Source organism: Gobius niger (genome assembly GCF_951799975.1).
Source record: "Gobius niger genome assembly, chromosome: 2".
NCBI classification, from domain to species: Eukaryota; Metazoa; Chordata; class Actinopteri; order Gobiiformes; family Gobiidae; genus Gobius; species Gobius niger.
Window position 1 is genome coordinate 43117314 of NC_136853.1, and position 26409 is coordinate 43143722.

The following is a 26409-nucleotide window of genomic DNA, read 5'->3' on the forward strand; positions in this document are numbered from 1 at the left end:
ATCCCCAGAATGTTGAAACTTGACATGTGCGTCTCTATTTCCAATGCCAAAACAGGGCATTTGCCTGTACAGGTTTTCACACGGACAATATTTGACTTTCAAACAATGTGGTTATAGTTGGTGGCTTTGTGCAGGCGGCAAGGAGGGGAATTACTGCATATACATTTCAGTAGATACATTTCGAGTGATAGAAACAGGTTTAGGAAGGGTTATAAAGAGAGAAGAAGAAATGTTTTGTGAATTGCAACTTGTGGGATTGTAATTCAAAGCCTGTTTCAATTAATCCTACTGTGTAATTGTCATGGCTGCTGGGTTTAAGGGCATCAGGTCCCAGTATTGCTGTTGGATGATGACCGGCTGCAACCCACATAAGAATTTTTATTACATTCTATAAAACACTTGAAGCTTGAAGTCGTTCTATCTAAAATCTGGTGTTTTCCTTCACATTGATTTTACGCCTTGGGTAACACTTTATTTTACTCTACCCTTGATACATTGTACCTTACTAAATTTAGTACAGTGTAACAATGTGTAATAAGTTGTACCTGTGGGTTAGATATAGGGCTGAAACAACTAATCGATTAATCGACAACTAATCGATTACTAAAATAGTTGTCAACTGTTTCAGTAATCGATTAATCATTTTCTAGTGAACACGGACTAAAATTGAGCAAAAATGACATGACTATTATGTATTTTGGATGAAAACCTACTTTTATTTTTAAAGTGAGGGTCTGCAGTGTTTTGTACATTGTAAATGTCATAAATATCTGTCTTTGCCTCGTCCAATCGTACAAAAAGCCTCCTACAAATGTTTACTTTAAGTTTACTCCATCAACATTTCTTCAAGTGGCGCCACTAGGGCTGAAACAACTAATCGATTAATTGACAACTAATCGATTATTGAAATAGTTGTCAACTATTTCAATAATCGATTAATCATTTTCTAGTAAACACAGACTTAAAAAGAGCAAAAACTACATGAGCATTTTTTATTTTTCATGGAAACCTACTTTGTTTTTCAAGTTAGGGTCTGTAGAGTTTTGTACATTGAAAATTGCATAGATATCCGTCTGTGTCTCATCCAATTAATAAAGCAGAACTGGCACTAAGAGCCTCCAAAAACACTTTACAACACAGTTTAAGTTTACTCCATCAACATGTCCTCAAGAGATGCCACTTTAGCTTTATGTGATTAAAAATAAAGGAAAAAATACAATTTTCATACACCATTCACAGCCAAGCGATTAATCGAATAATCGTAAAAATAATCGGTAGGTTAATCGATTACCAAAATAATCGTTAGTTGCAGCTCTAGGCGCCACTTTAGCTTTATGTGGTCAAAAAATGGAAATAATACAATTTCCATGCACCTTTCACAGCCAAGCGATTAATCGATTAATCGTGAAAATAATCGGTAGCAGCCCTAGTTAGATACCCAATGAAATAATATGTATTTGTAGTTTGTAGTTACATAATGTAATAAGACATAATTGTTACTCTAACCCTCGTGTCCTATTACATTATGTACTTACAAAGTACTAATGCATGTTATTCCATTGTGTACGTACTACATGGGTACAAGCTACTACAGATTGTTACAGAGCACAGTGCATTATACTAGATTTAGATTTAGTTTGGTACAATGTATCAAGGTAGTGTAAAATAAAGTGATGCCTAGATTTGAGTTGTGTTCTTATAGTTTTTCTCTACGCATCAAAAGAAATATCTCCTAGGAAAGATTTATGACCAGTGAAAATCATTTTACAATCCCCTGCAATCTTATAGACACGAAGAGCTAAGTAAATTACTCTAGTGTGAGATCAATAAAGGCTATCTTATCTTATTTTCACTTCAAATAGTTGCCCCAGCAGCATTGTAAGGTTCAAACTCTTACAATGCTTCTGGGGCAACTATTTCGAGAGCTTGAGACACTAGTCACCTTGCCTGTTGTTGAATGGACCTCCATTGTTGTTAGTTTTGACTTTGTTCATCCTACAGACAAGAAGGCCATGTGTTCAACTGATTTCAACAAACATGCGAGGCGTGCATTGCAAACGTGACTCGGAATGTGCCGCGCTGATTATTGCGTTTTGCTTATTTCCCTCCAGTACAGTTTGTCAATGATAAATGCTGTTTACACTGGATAAATATTTAGGATGCAGCCTATTGATCAGATTGACTTTAGCCAAGAGGATTTCACACCACGCCCGCGAAACAGAGAGAAGGTCGATACGGTGTCACTGTGTGCGGCGCTGCAAAGACAACACGACAGCTTTTCAGAAAAATGTCTAATTGCCATGTTTCTGACAAGTGCGTTTCACAGTCACATGTTCCCAGAGGCCTGTTCTACTGGGTTAACTGGTATTCGGAGAACCAAAGGCGTATGATTTTGCTGTTGAGATTTTACTAGCTATGTCATTGCAGCCTTTGAGATTTGGTGTTCAAATTCAATTAATCTTGTAGCTCTACTTTGGTTACCTCTATAGCCTTAAAGGGGGGGTATTATGCAAAATTGATTTTTTTTTTCAAGCTTTCCATCATGTTATTATGTCATTCCCTCATTAAAAACACGCCTGAAGTGTTGCCTTGGCACATTCACGTATTTTTGAGTAATCTGTAAAAACTCTGATGGCGGCCATTTTAGGGATAGGTTTGCCTGAGTCCTCCTAGGAACGCCCCCACCTCCTGGAGACGCCTCCGAGCTTTCGTCACCAGCCGAGTAACCAACCACTGCTCCTCAGCAGAACCCCCTCCCCACTGATGCCACAGACAGCGTGTGGAGGGGGCGTGTCGGAAAGAGTCAGAGGTTCTTAAAGAGACAGAGGCCTATTTCAAGATATTCGTTACAGCCATTTTGAGAGAGCAATTTTATACAAGGCAGTTATTCTAATTTACTGCATTTACAGACCAACAGAAGGTTTGCTCATCATTGTAGTGTGATATAGACTGGTGCTATGTGATTGAAAAAAAGCATAATACCCCCTCTTTAAATTTGTCCACAAGATGTTTGTGTGAGCTCTGTGTTGCACAGAGGTATGGTACACATGGTAATGTGGGGAAATAATCCTTAGATACTGAGGTTTGATCATAGACTGTATAAATAGACAGCTCCTGCTCACTCCTCCCCGTTTACCACAATGACCACGTTCAATGGGGAAATCATGGCGGATTTACAGACTCCTCCTACCCAGCTCTGACGAAGCATGTTCCTAAAAAGGGCATAAGGGCGGGATCTTCACTGTAGACTCAGCCCTTGTGTGGTGTGTAGCTGGCGCTGCTCCAATGCTAACAGTCCGGCCCTCATTAGTACGAGATTTTGAAAATGTTTCTTACGAAAACCAGATGGTCCCCTTAATTGTATCTAACCCAGCGTTATCACAGGTGGAATATCTAGCTGTAGAAAGTTTAAAGAGGGGGTATTATTCTTTTTTCAATCACACAGCACCAGTCTATATCACACTACAATGATGACCAAACCTTCTGTTGGTCTGTAAATGCAGTAAATTAGAATAACTGCCTTGTATAAAATTGCTCTCTCAAAATGGCTGTAGTGAATGTCTTGAAATAGGCCTCTGTCTCAAAAATAAAAATACGTGAATGTGCCAAGGCAACACTTCAGGCATGTTTTTAATGAGGGAATGACATAATAACATGATGTAAAGCTTGAAAAAGTCCATTTTGCATAATTCCCCCCGCTTTAAGAAAATTAGGGACCAGGCTCTAAAGTTGTCTAAAGTCCAATGCATTCCAATGGGGGACTAGCGGCTATATGGAGATACTACAGCAATGGCGGCCTCTAGTGTCATTGCCGCAAAGCAGAGCCATTGGGTTTGATGCCTGATGGGTCATGTGATTATGGTAAACTAAACGTTTCATGGTAAAAGATTACAAAACTACTAGTTTTGCCCAAAGAAATTGCCTTGTATGGAATCCACAAACAACAAAATTCTGTTTAATGCTTTTCTTCTTCAGCCTACGTACTGAATAAGCGTTGTTCAAGTGCTGGTACTGTAAGCTAATACCATTAAAGAATTGAAAACTGTGGGAAATAATGTTTGGTTTCACTGTGGCTATAATAGGACTTGTATCCAATGCTTCAGCCGCCTCTTCAATTGCCAAAATTGCCACTTTCCAGTGTTCTGTTAATTGTATTGATCCCTTTGGGTGTTACAAGGGAGTCATAAACCAGATTCATTGTAGTGTTAAATGAAAAGTACCTAACAGGACGCACAAGAGGCTTATTAGCAGTTTGTAAACCAATCAGAGGTTTCTAATCTCTCCCTAGTTTATCCCGAAGCAACGCAGCCCATTTATATTGTAATAGCATGTCTGTGGCTGTTAAATGAATCACTGTGTTCTCACATCAAGTTTCTTGTGTACGAGAACACAATTGGAATGCAAAATCAGATGTGAAAGCACCTTTTGATTAAATCTCAGACGTTGCAAAAGTGAACTACGGAAAGAGGAAGGAATCACTCAGGCTCATTGTTTCGTAATTGCTCCTTTTGTGCGGCTTTCAGACCGTTTTGCTGCTGAAGGAAGTGACGTTTTTTTAGCAGATCAATTTTTCAATATAGCCGTTACATTTTCTAAACCTACATTGTTCAAGTATACAGCTGCTTTAGACATCACCACCTCTGTATTTTAGACTTAAAAAGGACATAATCTATCCTTTAGTAATGGATTTATGTCAGGTGTTTTTCTGATTCAGACGTTAATTACACTCGGTTTAGACACAATTAAAGCTCCACTCTAACATTTCACCAAATAAATAGAATGGAATAATAGCATTTATTTTATTACAGGTATTTTGTATTGAAAATTACCTTAAAAAATGACGAAACAAACATGAAGTATGAAGTATCAGATCGGCCTCTGAGTATCGTGATACATATCAGATCGTGATACATATCAGATTGGCCTCTGAGTATCGTGATACATATCAGATCGGCCTCTGAGTATCGTGATACATATCAGATCGGCCTCTGAGTATCGTGATGCGTATTGGACTGGCCCCTGAGTATCGTGATACGTATCAGATCGGCCTCTGAGTATCGTGATACGTATCAGATCGGCCTCTGAGTATCGTGATGCGTATCAGATCGGCCCTGAGTATCGTGATACGTATCAGATCGGCCTCTGAGTATCGTGATACGTATCAGATCGGCCTCTGAGTATCGTGATACGTATCAGATCGGCCTCTGAGTATCGTGATACGTATCAGATCGGCCTCTGAGTATCGTGATACGTATCAGATCGGCCCTTAGTATCGTGATACGTATCAGATCGGCCTCTGAGTATCGTGATGCGTATCAGATCGGCCCTGAGTATCGTGATAAGTATCAGATCGGCCTCTGAGTATCGTGATACGTATCAGATCGGCCCCTGAGTATCGTGATACGTATCAGATCGGCCTCTGAGTATCGTGATGCGTATCAGATCGGCCTCTGAGTATCGTGATACGTATCAGATCGGCCTCTGAGTATCGTGATACGTATCAGATCGGCCTCTGAGTATCGTGATACGTATCAGATCGGCCTCTGAGTATCGTGATACGTATCAGATCGGCCCTTAGTATCGTGATACGTATCAGATCGGCCTCTGAGTATCGTGATACGTATCAGATCGGCCCTGTTTATTGTGATGGGTCTTGGACTGGCCCCTGAGTATCGTGATGCGTATCAGATCGGCCCTGAGTATCGTGATGCGTATCAGATCGGCCCTGAGTATTGTGATGGGTCTTGGACTGGCCCCTGAGTATCGTGATGCGTATCAGATCGGCGTCTGAGTATCGTGATAAGTATCAGATCGGCCTCTGAGTATCGTGATAAGTATCAGATCGGCCTCTGAGTATCGTGATGCGTATCAGATCGGCCCTGTGTATCGTGATGCGTATCAGATCGGCCCTGAGTATTGTGATGGGTCTTGGACTGGCCCCTGAGTATCATGATAAGTATCAGATCGGCCCCTGAGTATCATGATAAGTATCAGATCGGCCCTGTTTATTGTGATACACATCAGATCAGCGCCTGTGTATCATGATACATATTGGATCGTGACAAAAGTGTATCGTCCCAGCTCTACTGCGCCCCGCGTGGAAAATGGCACACAGCTATTTGTGAACATGTTGCACCTAATTGCACAAATTGCCTTTGTTACCGTTGCGCGACTCCAAATCTGAAATGTAAATGAGCTACTGCTGCGCGAGTGAAATCGTGCCAATGACTCTGCTGCCGGTCGACCCCCAAAGCGCTTTCAAAGATTGCTCGCACCGTGTTGTCGCCCGATGCAATTGTTAAAAATCGACAGTAACTTGCACAGCCCTGACCCCTCTCCGCGGCCCCCGGGTCAGCTGGGGACACGCATACAGATTAAAACGTTAATGATTAGCTGCCAGACAAAAGGCCTGAAACGCTGGCTACCTGCAGTGAGCATCGTGTTTATGTGTTGATTTGAGTTCTCTTGATTCGGAGTAAGGAAAACGTCCAGGAACTGAGAGAGAAGACCAAACCATGAAGTGGGACCGTTCAAATTTCGATTCCGTTTCGTCCAGCCTGCCTTCGGAGGGGCACGTTTATGAGCAAATTTCAGTCAGTTGCACTTTCTTGCTAAATGCACCGGGGTATTAGCTGTCACTGTGATTTTTAAAGAGCGGCACAGAGAATCAAAGTAGACGCGCAGAATCGAGCGAGCAACAGGCGGCTTTGGCAGGTTAAACCCCCCCTGGCCTTTTAACGATGTTTGTGAGTCATCCACTGCCTCGGCTTCTTTTGTAATATTAAAAAGCGCCCACATTATCTTGTTGTAGTGTCAATTACCCATGAAACCGGTGGTGGAAGATCATCGGGGCACTATATCAAAAACACAGAATAATTACGCTTTCATATTACACGTGCCATTTCGAGGACTTTTCACCGTCTTTTTTTCCCCCAGGCTTAATTAGTACATTTCTGCTGTATCTGACCTACACAAAAAATAAATGAACAGAGGCGGTCCGGGCACAGACTTTGGTTCTTATCCAGAGATGGCAGCAGCATCACTCAAAGCGTTTTGTCAATTAGGCCGACAAGTCATTTCTCAAGTAATTGCCTCCAATTTGTGTCATTGTCTTCTCTCGTTTTTCATGACGAGATAATTTCGACTCCTTCCACTTGTCTTTCTGATTCACTGTTTGAGGTTAAAAAAAACGCCACACCGATCTCGACTCAATCTGAAGTGTCTGTAGCTGAATGTCGAGGACGAAAAGTACACATTTGTGGACATACACGCTCCAGACTTGAGGCGTGAGCCCGAGCTTGAACTGAAATGGAGGCCTGCATTATTTAGCACTAATTCGAACTAGATTGGGGACAGGTGCTTTGCTTGGAAGAGGGAGGGAGAGAGAGAGACCTTTTATGTTTTTGGAAACTGGTTTTATTGGATCCAACCCAATCGGTTACAAAACGGCACGTCGCCATTGTGGAGGGTGCCGATATTAGCCCAACATCACACATGAATGATACCACGCTATAGATACAGGCGGCATCTCTGGAATCGCCCATATATGGTCATGTTTGAAAACAGTTAAGGGGGAAAACAATTTGAAGAAAAATCTAAACTTTCTCTAATTATTCAAAAACTACTTTAACAAATGCTGAAATATGAATATAGTTTTCTACTAAATAAAGAAACAAAGACATGGAGAGGAGCAAAGTGGTTCAACAGCCCATAAATACATAAAAAAGAGAATGCTAGCTTGATGCTACATGTTAGCATCGCGCTAATGCTAACGGTTAGCTAGCGCTAGCTGCAACTGCCGTTTTTTCACTTCTACTGAACAATCTGCTGTGAGAAAATATCCATGTGGGCCTGATTTACACCTGACTTTATTTATGTGATAAATAAGTTCATATTCCAACAGAAAATGCCTTAAAGAGTGAAAAATTGTGTTTCTCTAAAGATTCTATTTTCCCCCTCGGCAAAGCCACGCCCCCTTCTATGACGAGATGCGTCTGTATCTATATCAGTCGTGAGCTCATCGTGCTTTCTCATTGGACGATGGGTTAAATTCATCTAACGTCATATCCTGTGTAACCAATCACCAATCCCTCTGCGATTGATTAGTACCACATGACTTGACATCAATTATGACTAGGGAATCACCGAGCCGATACTGGAAAAAACACGTTATCGGGTATCGGCTACAAATGTCCGATACTGAACCGACACTAGTTTTGGCTCCCAAGGCCTTAAAAACACAACTGTTACCACCTAAATCTAAGTGAAAATGTGCTTACATATGCATATCATTGTAAAAGCTAAGAACCTGAAGATTACAATCGCTGAGTTAGTTTTTTTTTTTTTTTTTTTAGTTAGTTTCTGATTGCGGCGCAAAGTTCTGAGGTTAGCAATAGCGTGCTAAAGCTAGCATGGTAATGCTAATGAAAACGAATCAAGGCAGGGTCAGAAACTATGAATTCCCTTATAGAATAAAATAACCACGGTTGAAGCCAAGTGTTTGTATTTAAGCTTAAGAAATAACTGATCTCACATGTTTGTAATGATCAGATCACTTCATGTGAGATTAATGTAGCAATTACAATTATCAATGTAGTATATGATCAGTAAAATGACAATAAAATATGACTTTATTGATCTCACAATGGAGAAGAGTCATTCAATTTTTCATTCAGAGACAGACACTTTTTAGAAAATCTCTTGCTATCAGTAGATATCGTCAAATACTCAAACTCCAGTATCGGTAGCAAAAAGGCTGGATCAGTGCATCTCTAATTATGACCTCCAACAGTCGTCACTAATCACGTGAAAAAGCAAAAAAAAGCAAACGTGAACAACTTTACTGTCATGTAAGTTACAGTACTTTAATTAAGGCTTGATTTTCAATCCATCAAAATGACAGATGGCCCTAAAAATTTTCCGTCAAAGCAAGAAAATATTCTGTAAAAGAATTTCCAGCTAATGTAACCTCTGGTGATCGGTCAGGAAATTAAAGAGGAGTTCCATTGTGCCACTCGACAGTTTTTCAGACATGAGACGGTTAAATATAAAGCTCTCAATGTTGAAATCTCATGGTGGCATTTTTAGTGCAAACACGATCACCAACAGGTTTCAAACATTCACACATTTTTCTGTGGTCAGTGCATTGAAGGACCTACAGGCTAATCACTCATTAGCCATTGTCATGTTCGAAGTTGCCGCCATGTGTTGGGTGGTACATAATGGGATTGTGATCGTCCGTTTCCCCCGTGACTGTTTATGACTGTAATACCTTTTGGAGCGTGACATTTGTTTACATTAGCGATGAAGGTGCAATATGGCGTCCGCTGTCACGTGACCAGCGACAAACAATATGGAACCAAACCTGAGTGCCTTCTTGCTTTGAGGGCGATAACCCACTTTGCCAACCATATCAAAATCCTATTAGGACACTCGAAAACCCTCACAATCTTTTTTTTCTCTCTTCGCGAGCAACATCTATTTGTCTCCTCCACTTCACCCTCCTTCAGCCCCTCCCTCCCCCATCTGCCTGTCAGGAGCAGTTTCACACAGTCACTGCTCGCTCGCTCCCTCCCTCTCTGTGCCACACTCCATTCCAGCCAGTCTGCGCCGCGGCCTCCCACACACGGTTAGTCGGCATGAATAGAAGTGTAAAAGTGTCATGCATCATCAAATGTGCGAGGGGGCCTTTTGAACATGTGCGGGAGGCACCGGGACAGGGGGCAGCGGTAGAGCCCCTCTGCGTGCACACGGGGATGAATGAGCATACAGGCATTGCAAGTGTGTCCAAGTCCAGTCCAGTGCGGGACAGACACTGGGCTATTTTTGGGCCTTTCGGGAGGGAGGTCTGGGCTGAGTTGCTTTACTGAGTCATCTTTTCTGCTTCACCACTTTCCTTCCAAAGCTGTTGAGGTCTGCGTACTGCAGCGGACTGCTTTTTCGGAGATGGGCTGTGTACGTTTAAGTTTACGTCACGACTTCCACTTCCGGGTGCTAGCAGACCGGCAAGCATGCGAGAAAAAAACATAAAAAAAACTCTTTAAAACAACCATCAATATTTCTAAAACAGAGTTACTGAACCTACTTAGTTCTCAGACTCATTAGCCAAAAATGCCACACCTACTGCTAAAAAAAGTAATATTTACTTAAGTCACTACTTCCGGGGTTAGCATAGCTGCTGCGCCGTTAGCATTTATCTCCGCTAACCCAGATGTAGCGATTTTGGTAAAAATTGCTTTTATAGCAGTAGGTACAGCCTTTTTGACTAATGGGCCTGATAAAAAAGTATGTTCAGTAACTCTCTGTTTCAGAAATATTGATTGTGATATTAAAGAGTTTTTGTAGTTTCTCGCTACTTAAACTTATATCAGGGGTCTCCAAAATATATCGGGAGTGTATTGTCGGGGTCCATTAACAAAATCTCCAGTAAAATGCGTTTTGATTGGGAAAATACTTTTGAGGAAACTTTTTCCAATAAATGAATAATAATGAGCCTGACAGCACTGTATCCTCGGCGTTTTGTTTGCATACTTTATTGTCCCCGTAGGGAAATTTGTCCTCTGCATTTAGCCCATCCTTCGATGCCGCTGGGGCAACCCGTAAGGAGCAGTGGTCGACGGCAGTGCTGCGCCCGGGGACCCATCTCCATAATGTGGAGCCAGGCTGATGATCAGAACCACCTGGCTGGAGGATTCACCTATTGCACATGTTTTTAGTGGTAGGGGAAACCGGAGTACCCGGAGGAAACCTACGCAGACACAGGGAGAACATGCAAACTCAACACAGAAAGGCCCCGTCCTGGTGGGAATCGAACCCGGGACCTTCTAGCTGTGAAGCGGAGGCGCTAACCGCTGCGCTACCGTGCCGCTTACACTTGTATTGCACCTAACAAGTGTCCATTTACCACATGGCTGTAATATGCTGTTTATATCCTGATCTCTTATTATGTCAGTGCCCTCTGCTGGACACTCGTGGAATTCTTTCCTTTCTTTCTTTAAGCTGCCCCCTAGTGGCTGGAGTGAGCATTCTGGTTATTTCGTAACTCCGCACAGGAATGGGCTACAGACTTACTTTCTTTTTTGACCTACTCAGGAATGTGTGCTCTACAAGTCAGGGGCCGGGTTAAATCATCTCGCGGGCCCGATTTGGCCGCCTGTTGGAGACCCCTGCTGTATATCAATGTAACTATAGCGATTGTCCAGTGCACGTTTGCTCCTACTTGTTTTTAAGACGTTTTAGGACTTGTTCTTGTCCCATGTCTCCCCGATCAGGAAACGCTCGTGTTCGATCTACCTACAGTACTGTATTTCGCCAAAGCTTGTCTTACTAATATGGTTAAGAGCAACGCTAACCGTTACCAGACAAAAAATAAATACGTTTTATTTAACCCCTTAACTCCCACCTGAACCGAGCACATTTTCTCCAGTTTGGCTTTACCTCAGTCCAAAAGCTTCTGGAAAAAAAAGCTGTGAAAATAGCAACAAAACTGAGACGAAAACAATGATGGAAATGTGACAAAAAAGTTAGAAAACATTGGCAAAAAAGTGACGAAGAATTGATGAAAAAGTGGCAAAAATGTCACAAGAAATTGACAAAAAAAATGACAAAAATGTGACAAAAAAAATGACAAAATGTGACAAAAAACGACAAAAATTTGATTAAAAAATTGACGAAAAATGTGACAAAAAATGACCAAAAAATTGACGAAAAATGTGACAAAAAATGACCAAAAAATTGACGAAAAATGTGACAAAAATGTGATAAAAAATTGACAAAAAAACGACAAAAATTTGATTAAAAAATTGATGAAAAATGTGACAAAAAATGACCTAAAAATGACAAAAATGTGACAAAAAATGACCAAAAAATGACAAAAATGTGACAAAAAATGACGAAAATGTGACAAAAAATGACAAAAATTTGATTAAAAAATTGACGAAAAATGTGACAAAAAATGACCAAAAAATTGACGAAAAATGTGACAAAAATGTGATAAAAAATTGACAAAAAAACGACAAAAATTTGATTAAAAAATTGATGAAAAATGTGACAAAAAAATGACAAAAATGTGACAAAAAATGACCAAAAAATGACAAAAATTTGACAAAAAATGACAAAAATTTGATTAAAAAATTGATGAAAAATGTGACAAAAAATGACCAAAAAATGACAAAAAAATGACAAAAATGTGACAAAAAATGACCAAAAAATGACAAAAATGTGACAAAAAATGACCAAAAAATGACAAAAATGTAACAAAAAATGACGAAAATGTGACAAAAAATGACAAAAATTTGATTAAAAAATTGACGAAAAATGTGACAAAAAATGACGAAAAAATGACAAAATGTGACAAAAAAACGACAAAAATTTGATTAAAAAATTGATGAAAAATGTGACAAAAAATGATGAAAATGTGACAAAAAATGACAAAAAAGTTACAAAAATGAGTTGAATACCCAACAAAAAAATGGAAAAAAAATCTGACGTGAGGAAAAAGATCCTCTCGGTTCAGGCGGGAGTTAAGAGGTTAAAGAAATGGTCTTTTAGTGAAGCTGTGAACATTGTCATCTGTTGCATCGCCATGTAAAAAGTGAATAATGTGAATGGATGTTTTGTTCGGGTAACGTAAAGCACATACCTTTTAAAGCACTAGTATCGTACACAACTTTACTAAAACGGTGGGATCGCTTTTGTTCAAATCAGTAAACAGTTTCCCTTGTCTGTTTTCTTGCAGGTTTAAGTGGACAGCCTGCAGACATCGAGAAGCGGAAAACAGTGTATGGACAGAACTTGATACCGCCCAAAAAACCTAAGACTTTCTTACAGTTAGTGTGGGAGGCTCTACAGGACGTCACGCTCATCATCCTGGAAGTAGCAGCCGTAGTTTCACTAGGCCTTTCTTTTTATAAACCTCCAGATGCCGAAAGAGATCGTGAGTAACACTTTGATTTGTCATCATTTCTTTTTTAAATCATATTCTTGTGAGCTTGTGTGGATTTTCGAGTTTTGAGTGGACTGAGACAAAAGTATTGATAAGAACGTTAGCATTATCAATGGCATAAACTATTCCTCTTATTGTCCGGTTCTTAACCTCTTAAGTCCCACCTGAACCGTGCACATTTTCTCCAGTTTGGCTTTGCCCAAATCTAAAAGCTTCTTGAAAATAAGCACCAAAGTAGAAATGAAAACGAGATGTAAACAAATAAAAAAGTAACGCCATAGAACACTTACAAGAAAGTGGCAAAAACTGGTAAAAAAAGCAGAAAAATATTGTTAAAAAGCAGAAGAAAATGGCTAAAAAAGCAGAAAAAATGATTGAAAAATATGAAGAAAAAAAAAAGGTCAATAAAGCAGAAAAAAATTGTCAAAAAAGCAGAAAAAAATGTCAAAAAAGCAGAAAAAATAGTCAATAAAGCAGAAGAAAATTGTTAAAAAAGCAGAAATAATGGTTGAAAAATATGGAAAAAAAATTTGTTAAAAAAGCAGGAAAAACTACTCAAAAAAGCAGGAAAATCTAGTCAAAAAAGCAGAATTTTTTTTTCAAAAAAGCAGAAAAAACTAGTCAAAAAAGCAGGAAAAAATAGTCTAAAAAGCAGAAAAAAATAGTCAAAAAAGCAGGAAAAAATAGTCAATAAAGCAGAAGAAAATTGTTAAAAAAGCAGAAATAATGGTTGAAAAATATGGAAAAAAAATGTGTTAAAAAAGCAGGAAAAACTACTCAAAAAAGCAGGAAAAACTAGTCAAAAAAGCAGAAAAAAATTGTCAAAAAAGCAGAAAAAACTAGTCAAAAAAGCAGGAAATTATAGTCAAAAAAGCAGAAAAAAATAGTCAAAAAAGCAGGAAAAAATAGTCAAAAAAGCAGAAAAAAATTGTCAAAAAAGCAGAATTTTTTTTCAAAAAAGCAGAAAAAATGGTCAAAAAAGCAGAAAAAAAATTGTTAAAAAATATGAAAAAAAAACTATTGTCAAAAAAGCAGGAGAAATAGTCAAAAAAGCTGAAAAAAATTGTCAAAAAAGCAGAAAAAATTGTCAAAAAAGCAGAAAAAAATGTCAATAAAGCAGAAGAAAATTGTTAAAAAAGCAGAAGAAATGGTTAAAAAATATGAAAAAAATTGTCAAAAAAGCTGAAAAAACTAGTCAAAAAAGCAGAAAAAAATGTCAAAAAAGCAGAAAAAAAATGTCAAAAAAGCAACTAAAACTCAACAAAAAGCTGGAAAAATGCAACAAAAATGTGTCATAAATAGAGCAAGGAAAGTGTCACCGTGATAACGACGCAGTCTGGCTTACAGATGAGGCATTAAGGCCTATAGACTGAACTCTCCAGTCAAGAAGCTTTCAGATTTGGGGAAAGCTAAACATTACAGCGGGAGTTAAGAGGTTAATTGATTCTCTTATCAATTACTAAAAAATAAATAATGGGCCGCATGATACGTGCGTGCATGTACTTTGGAGCTTTGAATCAACAGGATCTAAAGCTTAAGTCATTTCAGAGACACAGATTTTTCTTAAAGCACTCATTTGACTCCGCTTGGTAATTCTGTGCCAGACAGTGACGCGCAGAGGAGGGACTGCTTTGAACAGGGCTGTTAGTGATTTTTTTTGTTAGGCATACCTCTCCCTTCCTCAAAAGTCCCATTGTTATTACGAACAAGGGACAGTATTGACAGCAGCGGCACGACGCTGCACTTTCTGCCCTGATGTCCGTGCGGGTGTGAGTAGAAACACGTGTACAAGTACGTAGTTTTTGTTCTTCAGTGCTGTGTGATGCGCGTCTATAAGCGCAATAGAGAGGACAGATCCACACGGACTCACCGCAGTGTGCAGCGCAAAAGCTTCAAGACAGCAGAGACTAGGGCTGCTCGATTCTTGAAAAAATAATAATCACAATTATTTTTGTCATAATTGAAACCACGATTATTCAAACGATTATTTGTTCCCTTTAAAAAAAAGTGTTTATTTTATTTATATATTTATTAATAAAAAAAACTATGCTGAATATTTTCTGTTTTCTGAACAGTCATAAAAGTACAAATGATTTCAAGTTTGCCTCGATTAAGGAGAGGTCTCTGTTTTCACACCTGCCCCCTGCTGGCCGGCCCTCACACCTGCACAAGTAAACCGAGCACAGTGTTTTTTTTAGCCAAAGCTTTTCTTACGAATATGGTCAAGAGCACCGCCAACAGTTACCAGACAAAAAATAAATATGTTTTACTCAACCCCTTAACTCCCACCTGAACCGAGCACATTTTCTCCAGTTTGGCTTTACCCCAATCCAAAAGCTTCTGGGAAAAAAGCTGTGAAAATAGCAACAAAACTGAGACGAAAACAATGATGGAAATGTGACAAAAAAGTGAGAAAACATTGGCAAAAAAGTGACGAAAAAGTGGCAAAAATGACACAGAAATGTCACAAGGAATTGACAAAAAAATGCCGAAAAAAATGATAAAAATGTGACCAAAAAAATTGCCAAAAATGTGACAAAAAATACAAAAATGTGATAAAAAATTGACAAAAAGATTACAAAAAAATGACAAAAATATGACAAAAAATGACAAAAAAATACAAAAATGTGATTAAAAATTTGACTAAAAGATTACAAAAAAATGACAAAAAGATTACAAAAAATTGATAAAAAATGGACGAAAAAATATGACAAAAATATGACAAAAAATAAACAAAAAAATGACAAAAATGTGACAAAAAATGACAAAAAAATTACAAAAATGTGACAAAATGTGATAAAAATGTGTATAGTAATAGTGGAATAATCGAAATTGTAATCGAATTTCGATTAATTGCACAGCCCTAGCAGAGACTGTTGTTTGTATTGAAAGAGAAAGCAAAGGGTGGATCTGCTGTCATGAATCTGCTGCGGCTCCGATACACATTTATTAGTTTAAACTGAGGAAGCGTCTCAAAGTGACCGAAGAGTTAAAAAAGTGAACAAAAAAAGTTGACCTTTATTCAACCCACAAAGTCCCACTGACATTAGGAATCTAGTGTCATCTCATGGCATATGTAGCAGACCTCTAGTTTACCACTCAGGCAAACAATTCCCCCCCAAATAAAACCTTCTTTAATTGCAGCTTGAGCGATGAGTTGTTGAAATTGCGGTTGTCCTCTGCAGACTGTGGGAAAGCAGCGGGGGGCGTGGAGGATGAGGGCGAGTCGGAGGCGGGCTGGATTGAGGGCGCGGCCATCCTCCTGTCGGTCGTGTGTGTGGTGCTCGTCACTGCCTTCAACGACTGGAGCAAAGAGAAGCAGTTCAGAGGCCTCCAGAGCCGCATCGAGCAGGAGCAGAAGTTCACGGTGGTGCGCGGAGGGCAGGTCATCCAGATCCCTGTGGCCGAGATCGTGGTGGGAGACGTTGCACAAGTTAAATATGGTGAGTACAAGTATCAGTTCAGGTAAACAACTGGGATCTTGCTGGTGGCGAGCTTACAGTCGATATGGCCTTTGGGACTTTTTTTCATGATATTACGAAAAAAAAAAAGATTGAACAGCAAAATAGAACAGAATCCATGTGACTTTGTTAACCATGAATCCACTCAGAAAGAGGGAGGTCGAGCGAGGGCTGTGAAATACATTGAAATTCAAATATAATTATGACTGTAACCTTGCACACAATGAACATACTTGAGTTGATTGACTGGTTCCAGGGTCAGCGGATCTGAATCTAGATGGAGAGATCTTATGCAACAGTTGTTTTTTTCCACTCAGTTCTGAAAGTTCGGGGGCATGTTTAGAATGAAAATGATGCGTAATGCATACCCTCTAAAAAATATATATTTTATCTTGAATCAGCGCTTCGCTCAAGGCATTTTCCTCCTCACTCTTCCTATTCGTCAGCCTTTTTCACGCTCTGACTGAGTTTAACTCTCAGGGGACTTCACACAGGTTTGTTTACCTTGGCAGTATAAGCTAGCAAGTGTAGAACTATGATATATGATATTGAAATTGTAATCTAGGCCAGTGCAAGCAAGCATTTAGCAGGGTGTTCTTCGTACTTGTAATTATTTTAAAAGAAGTTGAAACTGAATATTAAAAGCAATGATTTTCAGTTAAAACAGTTTAATGATATTTTCCAATACAGTGTATGGATTCTTTTTGCCTTGTTAACATTGTCCTTTTATAAAATATCTGAGCTTTAGTTGATCTTTTCCTAAACAATTGGCTACAAACTCAACACGGGGGGCACTTGAAGTGTACATAAATTATCCACGGGGCGCGCAAGACCCAAAGGTTGGGAACCACTGATCAAGGCTCTAATCAAATCACGATATTGCTCCCTTTTGGTCGATCGGTGGAGGTGATTCATCAGATAATGCTGTTCATTTTACCACAGAAATTACATATTAATAATTAGATTTTAGCTGTTGGGGATAGTTAATATATCGATATTATGTCAAACGTAATATTTTAGATTGTAGTGATCATCATAACGTGATTCTGTGCAGCTCAAACACTGACGTTTGCTGAGACGACAGTGGGAGGCACAGGCCATCCTAGACACATTTAATCAATCCCAGTGAAGTGTGAACTCTCATATGCGTCTTCTCTTCCATCGCACCGCTGCGCTGTTGTATTCGTAATTTAACATGTTTTTTTCGTGTGTGGCGGTGTAGGTGACCTGTTGCCTGCTGACGGAGTCCTCATCCAGGGCAACGATCTGAAGATAGACGAGAGCTCACTTACAGGGGAGTCGGACCATGTCAAAAAGACGCTGGAAAAAGACCCCATGCTCTTATCAGGTAACACCCACGCACTCCTGTAGTTAGGATTTAATTATTTAAATAGGAAGGTAACGGAATCGGGCACAATGGCCAACAAGGTGACTAACGCGAGGCTGCGTGGTTTGCGCTCTTGCCACGTAGAAGAACAGCTCGTTTCCCAGACGGGCCTTTCTGTTTCTTGAGTGAATGTCTGACCATTGCTTTTGGACAAATCTTGCCGTCAGAAATTAACCTCTTAACTCCCGCCTGAACCGAGAGGATCGTTTTCCTCACGTCATCAGATTTTTTTTCCATAATTTTTTTGTTGGGTGTTCAACTCATTTATCCATTTTTTGTCACTTTTTTGTCACTTTTTCGTCAATTTTTTATAATTTTTTTGTCACTTGTCACATTTTTGTCATTTTTTCGTCAATTTTTTATCAATTTTTTGTCACTTTTTTGTCACTTTTTTGTCATTTTTTCGTCCATTTTTTATCCATTTTTTGTCACTTGTCACATTTTGTCATTTTTTCGTCCATTTTTTATCAATTTTTTGTCACTTTTTTGTCATTTTTTGTCCATTTTTTATAAATTTTTTGTCACTTTTTTGTCACTTTTTTGTCATTTTTTCGTCCATTTTTTATAAATTTTTTGTCACTTTTTTGTCACTTTTTTAACAATTTGTCAATTTTTTGTCCATTTTTTCGTCCATTTTTTCGTCCATTTTTTATAAATTTTTTGTCACTTTTTTGTCATTTTTTCGTCCATTTTTTATAAATTTTTTGTCACTTTTTTGTCACTTTTTTAACAATTTGTCATTTTTTCGTCCATTTTTTCGTCCATTTTTTATCAATTTTTTGTCACTTTTTTGTCACTTTTTTGTTCATTTGTTGTCACATTTTTGTCATTTTTTCGTCAATTTTTTATTAATTTTTTGTCACTTTTTTGTCAAATTTGTATCAATTTTTTTTCAAATTTTTGTCAATTTCTTGTGACATTTTTGACTTTTTTGTCAATGTTTTCTCACTTTTTTGTCACATTTCCATCATTGTTTTCATCTCAGTTTTGTTGCTATTTTCACAGCTTTTTTCCAGAAGCTTTTGGATTGGGGTAAAGCCAAACTGGAGCAAATGTGCTCGGTTCAGGTGGGAGTTAAGGGGTTAAAATGACTCGATTGATGGATGTTGGATTGTCTGTAGCCTAGCATGTACAGTATAGTTTAACATAGAGCTGATTTTTTCATGAGAATTCATTATTTGCTAAGCTGCTCCGTGCTCTCCGCAGGCACGCATGTAATGGAGGGCTCAGGGAAAATGTTGGTGACTGCGGTGGGCGTCAACTCCCAAACTGGAATCATCTTCACGTTGCTCGGCGAAGCAGAGGATGATGACGACGAGGAGGAGGAGAAGAAGAAGGAGGAGAAGAAGAAATCCAAAAAAAGTAGGTCCTTTAGTTTCTGCTGCCTTTTACAAAGTCGATCCGTTCGACTCTGCTTTAACAGGTTTTGGGACGCCTCAGCAGCAGTAAGCCCTGCCACTGTTTATTTACCCACGCGACTGCTTTGTGCATTTAAGACGCTTCTCTGAGCCTGTGAAGATTCATCCACCTGGTCCTGGTTTGAAACGGCGTCATCTTGTCCTAGAATTAGATGATGTGATGATGAAGTGATGCCTGAATTAACTGACATGAATAAGTAAAATATTGCAACAAAAGAACAAAAAAAAAATTCATACTGCCATTTAAACAAATTAGGACAAGGTCATGGAGGTAAAATAAAATCATAAAAATCAAATCTGTTTGTTTTAACAGACAAAAAACAAGATGGATCTGTGGAAAATCGTAAAAAAGGTAAGTTGACATTACCACTTTCCATACTCATCAACATTAAGCACTCTGGTATTTTGTGCCGGTATCTCATTTACATTTCTGAATGAATGGATCCGCGCCTTAATGGCGCTGCTAAAGGTTAAAGCCTCATTGAGATAATTGGCTGCGGGTGATTTGATGAAGTAATGAAGCGGTACATGTTTTTACTTGACCCCGTGTCAGTGCGTTCAGGACTGACTGTTCCTACCTTATGCCTCGCTCCTCTTTTCTCATCCTCTTCTGGCACATCGCGCTTTGAGCAGCAGGTGCCATTGAATCCAGTTATGGCGATTAGTGACGAGGAGATTAAAGCCATGCAACAATTCTGGGCCCATAACAGCTGCTTTCCCAGCCCCCTCTCAACGCCGCAGTCCCCAAGGCTCCCACAGTTTGATTTCTGTTCATTATCTTACGTTGAACTCTTGGATATGGAGTGCAGCAATTTATGACTAAAAGCTATGACACGGCTGCACAATTAGTCGCAGTAAAGTCGAAAGCCTAACTTGAATTAAATGAATGTACTGTGCAGAGCACTGACTGTTCCCATGTGGTCTTAAGTTATTCTAGCCCTGTAGTTAAGACCTCTCCAAACATGTTCTTAAATGGTTCTTCTATTATGTTAGCTTTTCATAACGATCTCTTCTCTTATTATGTTATTGCTCCTGAAAATGGTTGGATCTTGATTTTAAAAGTTAAACCACACATTTCAATCGCAAATCACTTATAGTACAGGTGGGAGGGTGAACAATATTAGGAAATTATAACTGTTTTTCTTGCCGATCTTGCTCTTGTGGGTTCTGTGCACGGAAAGTTGCATAGCAACATGATGCCTTCCTAGGGTAACAACTGTGTTTTATTCCTATGGAGAGCCATGTCTCGCTGGAATAAGTACAGATTTTTAATAAGTGCATGGCAGAAAACCAGCAGCTGATAGATAATCACTTACAACATGTTAAAAACTTTACCTGAGGTGTAAATACTTCATCAGAGGAGACTTCTGTGTTTTATAAATGTTTTATCCTTGAAGCTAAAGGCTAACCTTAATTTAACTCTAACAAATGATAAAATAATGCCACCATCTGAACTCAACTATATTAAACACACCCTGATTTACACACTTATGTATTTATTTCATTTAAATAATCATTTGAAAGGTAAAAAACAAAACAACAGTCTTCAGCAGTGCTAGCATAATTGGACATTATTGATTTTGTTTTCTAATCATCAATTACCCTTGAACACGATGAGCTAACACGATGTACCATTAGACACTGGAGGGATGGCTGTAGTATTCCATTAAAGCCTGACCTAAGCTGACTTTTTGTTAAGTAAATATGTTTTACCACCACAGAGTATGTTGTAAACAGCATTGTTGCACGGTTTTACCAATTTAGTTTTATTGAGCGATAGAAGATCGAAGTCTCCAGTGAGAATAGGCTTTAGTTATTTATTATTTTTGAATAGCTACGAGATCCGGCAGATGTTGGATCCTTTGTCCTCCGTACTGGACATTACATTTCCTTCACATAAGCCGCATTTCCCAATTCGGATTGTGATCTCTGCCTTGATGCCGTATGAATTTGCCGCGGCGTCCTGCAGCAGCCTGCTCGCCCGGCGTGCACTCCTGCGGGAACGCTCTGATCAGTAGTGTTTGGGTGTGTGACCGCAGGCCTGGCTGTGGTCCCCGGTGCACATACTCCCGGTGCCTGCCAGGAATCAGCCGTAATCCCTCAGACTAGGATTACACGGGGAGAGTGCAGAGGAAGCAGTGCAGCAGCAGCAGCAGCAGCAGCCTACCACAGCTGCATCTCTACTACGCATATCTAAACTTGAAACAATGACATTACGCAATAGGAAGTGAAGCATTCTGGCTGTCAATCTCTCACTATACCTGTCAAACGAGGTGAGCGTGTACGAAGCGATACGGACATTGAAAGAAAGCAATCAAACTCTATGTTTACGCCGGTTAAATGTAATTTCACGGAGGGACTGACAGGCGCAGGGTAAACCAATCAGAGAAATGTGACTTCTGACCCGTGGAGTTGTACCGTCCAAGTTTCTCTAGTCTGCGTATAAAATATAAGTGTGGAATTCAGGCGAGTACTCGGGCTGCTTATTATGGAGGGGGAAGAAAATATAATTGCTTTTTCTGCATTGCCAAGAGATTACGGATTTAAGTTTTATTATAAAGATGCAATTCATAAAGCACACTTTGAATAATGAGACAGAAATATGAATGTATATACCTGAGACCGTGTTTGCGAAGAGATAATTGAGCTCGATGCTGTTAAAAGGTCATGCTGTGATTCATTCATTTTCACCGTAGTCTCAATTTGAACGTCCCTCGCCAAACTGCTTCTCTTAACAAATAAATCTAAGACATATACACATTGCTCATAAGCCTCGCTCAACTCCATTTCACCTTTGCTGGAGCGGGGAGGGCCGTGTATTTGAGATGATGTATATTGAGGGAGATTGGATTTGTCGTTTTTTGGCCCACGGCGGCTAAACTTTTAATTTGCCTGTGCATAATTAGCGTAAAATGTGATGAATTGAAATTTTCCATTTATATGTGAGCAGCAGGTAGAGGGAAGAAATGGCCTCGCCTGGTGTCCAGAATGAAACCCCTCTGCATATTTTATACACAGGGTTGTCTCATACGCTGCAGCTGCCAAACTCAAACGGGTCCGTGCCATCAGAATCGTTTATGTGACGTCATGCGTTGTTGGTGAGCAGCGTCGCTCTTCGGATGTGGATGTCTCCTCGATAATAATTTACGGATGGAGCTCGGGATAGAGGGAGCTTTTTTTAGGCGCGTTGAGTTACCTTTTGTATGAAAAAAGGGCGCCTCTGCTTCACAGCTAGAAGGTTCCGGGTTTGATTCCCACCAGGACGGGGCCTTTCTGTGTGGAGTTTGCATGTTCTTCCCGTGTCTGCATAGGTTTCCTCTGGGTACTCCGGTTTCCCCTACCACTAAAAACATGTGCAATACGAGCGATCGCGATGTCGTCACATCCGTTGGCCGTGGTCGGATTTTTACATTTTCATATTTGATAAACATTTTATTAAAATCCTATAATCATCAAAAACATGTCCATAAAGAATGCATTGCTTCTCTTGCGCTGTAACAGATCTATCATTTTATAAAACCAAGTTAGAGGCCTGTTTGCATCAGCTGTTGCCGACCATTCACCAAAACATCCGGCGAAAATTGCGGAAGTAAACAATAACAGCGATCGCTCGTATAGGTGAATCCTCCAGACAGGTGATTCTGACCACCAGCACTGCTCCTTACGGGTTGCCTCAGTGGTATCAAAGGATGGGTTAAATGCAGAGGACAAATTTCCCAATGGCAGTGGTTCTCAACCTTTTGGAGCCGCAACCCCCATTATAGGGGTTTGTGACCCCCCGCCCGGGTCACACCGTCAGAAATAGGAACATTAAAAAACAAAGGCTGAAATAAAATTAATCAAACTACAAACAAATAATGGCACTCTGGTAAAATGGCAAACACATGATACAATAAAACATTACATTATATGCTAGTGAAAATATGTATGTTTTATCTAAATGATCTGACGAACCCCCAAATTTGTCTCGCGACCCCTTTGGGGGTCCCGACCCCCTGGTTGAGAACCACTGCCCTACGGGGACAATAAAGTACACAAATAGATGCGCGGTGTAAATAAACATACCTTTCCTTTTTCTAATCGACGGTAAATGACCAAAAACGCATCAGATGAGTTTTGTGATTTATAATCCTGTTCAAAGAAATGCAGAACCGCTAATAACGCCTCTGATTGCTCTTTGCTGATTGATTTACTCTGGTTCCTGTTTGCTTGTGTGTGTCCCGCTCTGTTCCCGCTCACTTTAGGCAGAGTCTGAGAGTCTAGATTTTTTGGCCGAAAGAAATGACTTAGTTTAAAGAAATAGTTCACCGTTTTCCCATACTGAGATATATTCTTGCCTGAGCTTAGACGAGTTGATACGTACCTGTCTGGTCTTTGGTCTCTCTGGGCTATAGGAATATACTGGGAGAGGCCAAATGCTTACAACATCTTTGGTCGTTTTGCGTGACTGAGAGCACGCACACATAGACTAGACAGTAACGTATCAACTCATCTAAGCTCAGGTAAGGAAAGATCTCAGTATGGAAAAACGTTGGCCTGTTCCTTTAAGGTTCCTGCAGTTGAGATTGTGATTACACGTGCCGTTTATTTTATGCCTAAATCATGCAATAACAACTTTGAGATTTTAGTAATAAGAATATATTTTATATGTTGCACAGGTGCGTTTTAGGGTGGAATTTAAAAAGATCTATAGAGTCCTATGAACAGTTGTGCAGCTTTGGTTTTGCGTATTGTCCTCCATAAGAAAAAATCCTGATCCACTTCCTGCTTCTCCACGCATTATCGCATTTGTCTGCATATCTTTTTCAAGTTTATGCTAATTATACAAGAAGAATAACAAGGCTAAGGTGTCTAGTTTCCGCACAGGTGAAAGAAGGCTGAAATATTAACAGGTAAACTCATACCAGTGTTGCATGCATTTCAGAAAAGGTTAGGAGTTTTCATACACAATAAATCCCAATCAAGATGATCTAGTGATGGTGGACCATTATATGACTCAAATAGCTGTAAATGTGATGAATCTTGCAGAGAAGAAGCTCGTAATACTGTATTTTCTGTATTGCGGTGACTCAACTTCGCCCGTCTGTGGCGAGCCAAATGATTCAACCATCTCCCCATCTCTCTCTCTCCCGACTCTGTCTCTTGACTATTTTTCTTTCCTTTGTTACTGTAGCAAAAGCACAGGATGGAGCAGCGATGGAAATGCAGCCTTTGAACAGCGATGAAGGGGCTGATGCCGAAGAAAAGAAGAAAGCGAACCTGCCAAAGAAAGAGAAGTCTGTCCTCCAGGGCAAACTGACCAAACTCGCCGTACAGATCGGAAAAGCAGGCGAGTCACAGTCACCGAGCTGATGCTAATGCAGATCACACCGGGCATGTGCTGTCTCTGACAACTTAATGAGAAAAATAGGTTTGCGTTTTTAATATAGTGCAATAAACTCTGATGGAGGGCAGGTGGCTGTTTCAAAGGTAAAGTTAGGCCTGTGGTTTCCAAAAGTTTTAAAACGCCAAAAACTTGTCTTCACAATTGACTGAAAATGATGGAAGTTATTGCTTAAATATATAGTTAGTATTTAATGTGATTTAGCCACATTATCAGATACTATTAATTCAAAATATTATATAGTCTGTTGAAAATTTAGCACCTTTCCCATTAGCGCAAATGAAACTAAAAATATGTTTTCCTTTCAAAATCCAAAATGGCCTCCCAAGTACTGTGTTTTCCGGACTATAAGTTGCTCCGGAGTATAAGACAAAATATGTGTAATGAAGGAGAAAAAAAACAGGCTGATTAGGTGTACGGTATGCTAGCGCAACACATTGATGGAACATATACAACGAACTAGGCACGGAGGCGTAGCTGCACCGTTGACAAGCCTCTCCCGGCAGCACGTTTTTCAAGCTCTCATTTGCTAACTCGTTCCTCTCGCTGTGGCCATCGCGCTTTTAGCCCGTGATTAGCTTTTTTTTCCCCTTAATTGCGGTAAGAATAGCCTTTGCTTTCCCACTGACTCCAAGCTTTCTTTCTGTTGCTCGTTTAGCAGTATAAGTAAGATAAGACGGACCCCCTGCCAAACTATGGAAAAAAGTGCAACTTATAGTCCGGAGAATACAGTACTTGCGAGGCCATTTTGGATTTTGAAAGGAAAACGTATTTTTAGTTTAATTTGCGCTAATGGGAAATGTGTTACATTTTGTTCCACCTTTATTTATTCAATACCGGTCAAAAGTTTGGAAATGTTTTTTTTATGTATTGCTTTTTCTTCTATTTCAACACTATTTACATTGTAGATTCTCATTGAAGCCATTTATTTATCAGGGCATTAAAAGTCATTACATGAATTTTGCCAAAATTAAGGCCTTATTATTTAAAAGCTTTAAATGTTTTCCAAAATGTCCAAAAATATTAGATTGCTCAACAATTTTTACTGTGTACGTTCTCCAAAAACCTATTCAGTTGCAGTTTTGAATGAAATCGACCATATTTTTCTGTTCAAAAGTTGTTCAAATTATCTTGTTCCCCGTTGGCATTAAATTGGACTTGCTTCTGCCTGTTTTTGAATGAACATTGAACACGTATGGAAATGTGTTTTGCTTCGATTACTGCCTTGCACACTTTGGACTTTGACTCAATATGCTCAACACATTTATGTTCTTTCACCCTTTTTTATTTCCTTAATAATGCCATGAGCTTCATAGATTAATGTCTTCATTGAGAATCCCACAATGTAAGTAAAGTAAGTTGAAAATAAAGCCAATACATAAAGTGTTTCCAAACTTTTGACCTGTACTGTATGTTCAAAGATATTTGTCCATAAACCAGGTCAAAACATGTACATTTTGTAACTTCGATATTTGGGGAGTTTGTAATGTCGGCTCTCGGCCCATCTAGCGCCGATAAAAGTCGATATCTCCGGGACCGAAGGTGATGGAGACTTCTCCCAAAACTTCCTCAGCCTCAGGGGAGCTGAAGTACAAGTTTATTCAACACAAGTTTCAGCAAATAAACCTCAGTCAATATATGCTAATCAAAGCTGGCACAGGAACTATGAATCACCTACTGTAACAAAATAAAATTAACCCTAGAGTAGCCAAGTATTTTTTTTTTTACAAGATTATTGACCAGACATTTAAAAAAAAATCTGCCAAAAATATTGGCCGCGCATATTGGTGACGGCCAATAAAAATCGACATAGGCCT

The 26409-nt window shown here is 39.4% G+C and overlaps 1 protein-coding gene across 4 annotated transcripts in view; it reads left to right on the forward strand.

Annotated features, from left to right (window-relative positions):
* Positions 1-26409, forward strand: part of atp2b1a (ATPase plasma membrane Ca2+ transporting 1a) — a 94098-nt gene that overhangs the window by 35589 nt on the left and 32100 nt on the right. For all 4 annotated transcript variants that reach the window (XM_079552390.1, XM_079552387.1, XM_079552389.1 and 1 more), the window contains exons 3-8: positions 12737-12934; positions 16129-16386; positions 17627-17752; positions 18998-19153; positions 19523-19561; positions 24383-24538. In XM_079552390.1, coding sequence (XP_079408516.1) covers positions 12737-12934; positions 16129-16386; positions 17627-17752; positions 18998-19153; positions 19523-19561; positions 24383-24538 — 933 coding nt within the window. The remainder of the gene's footprint in view (positions 1-12736; positions 12935-16128; positions 16387-17626; positions 17753-18997; positions 19154-19522; positions 19562-24382; positions 24539-26409) is intronic.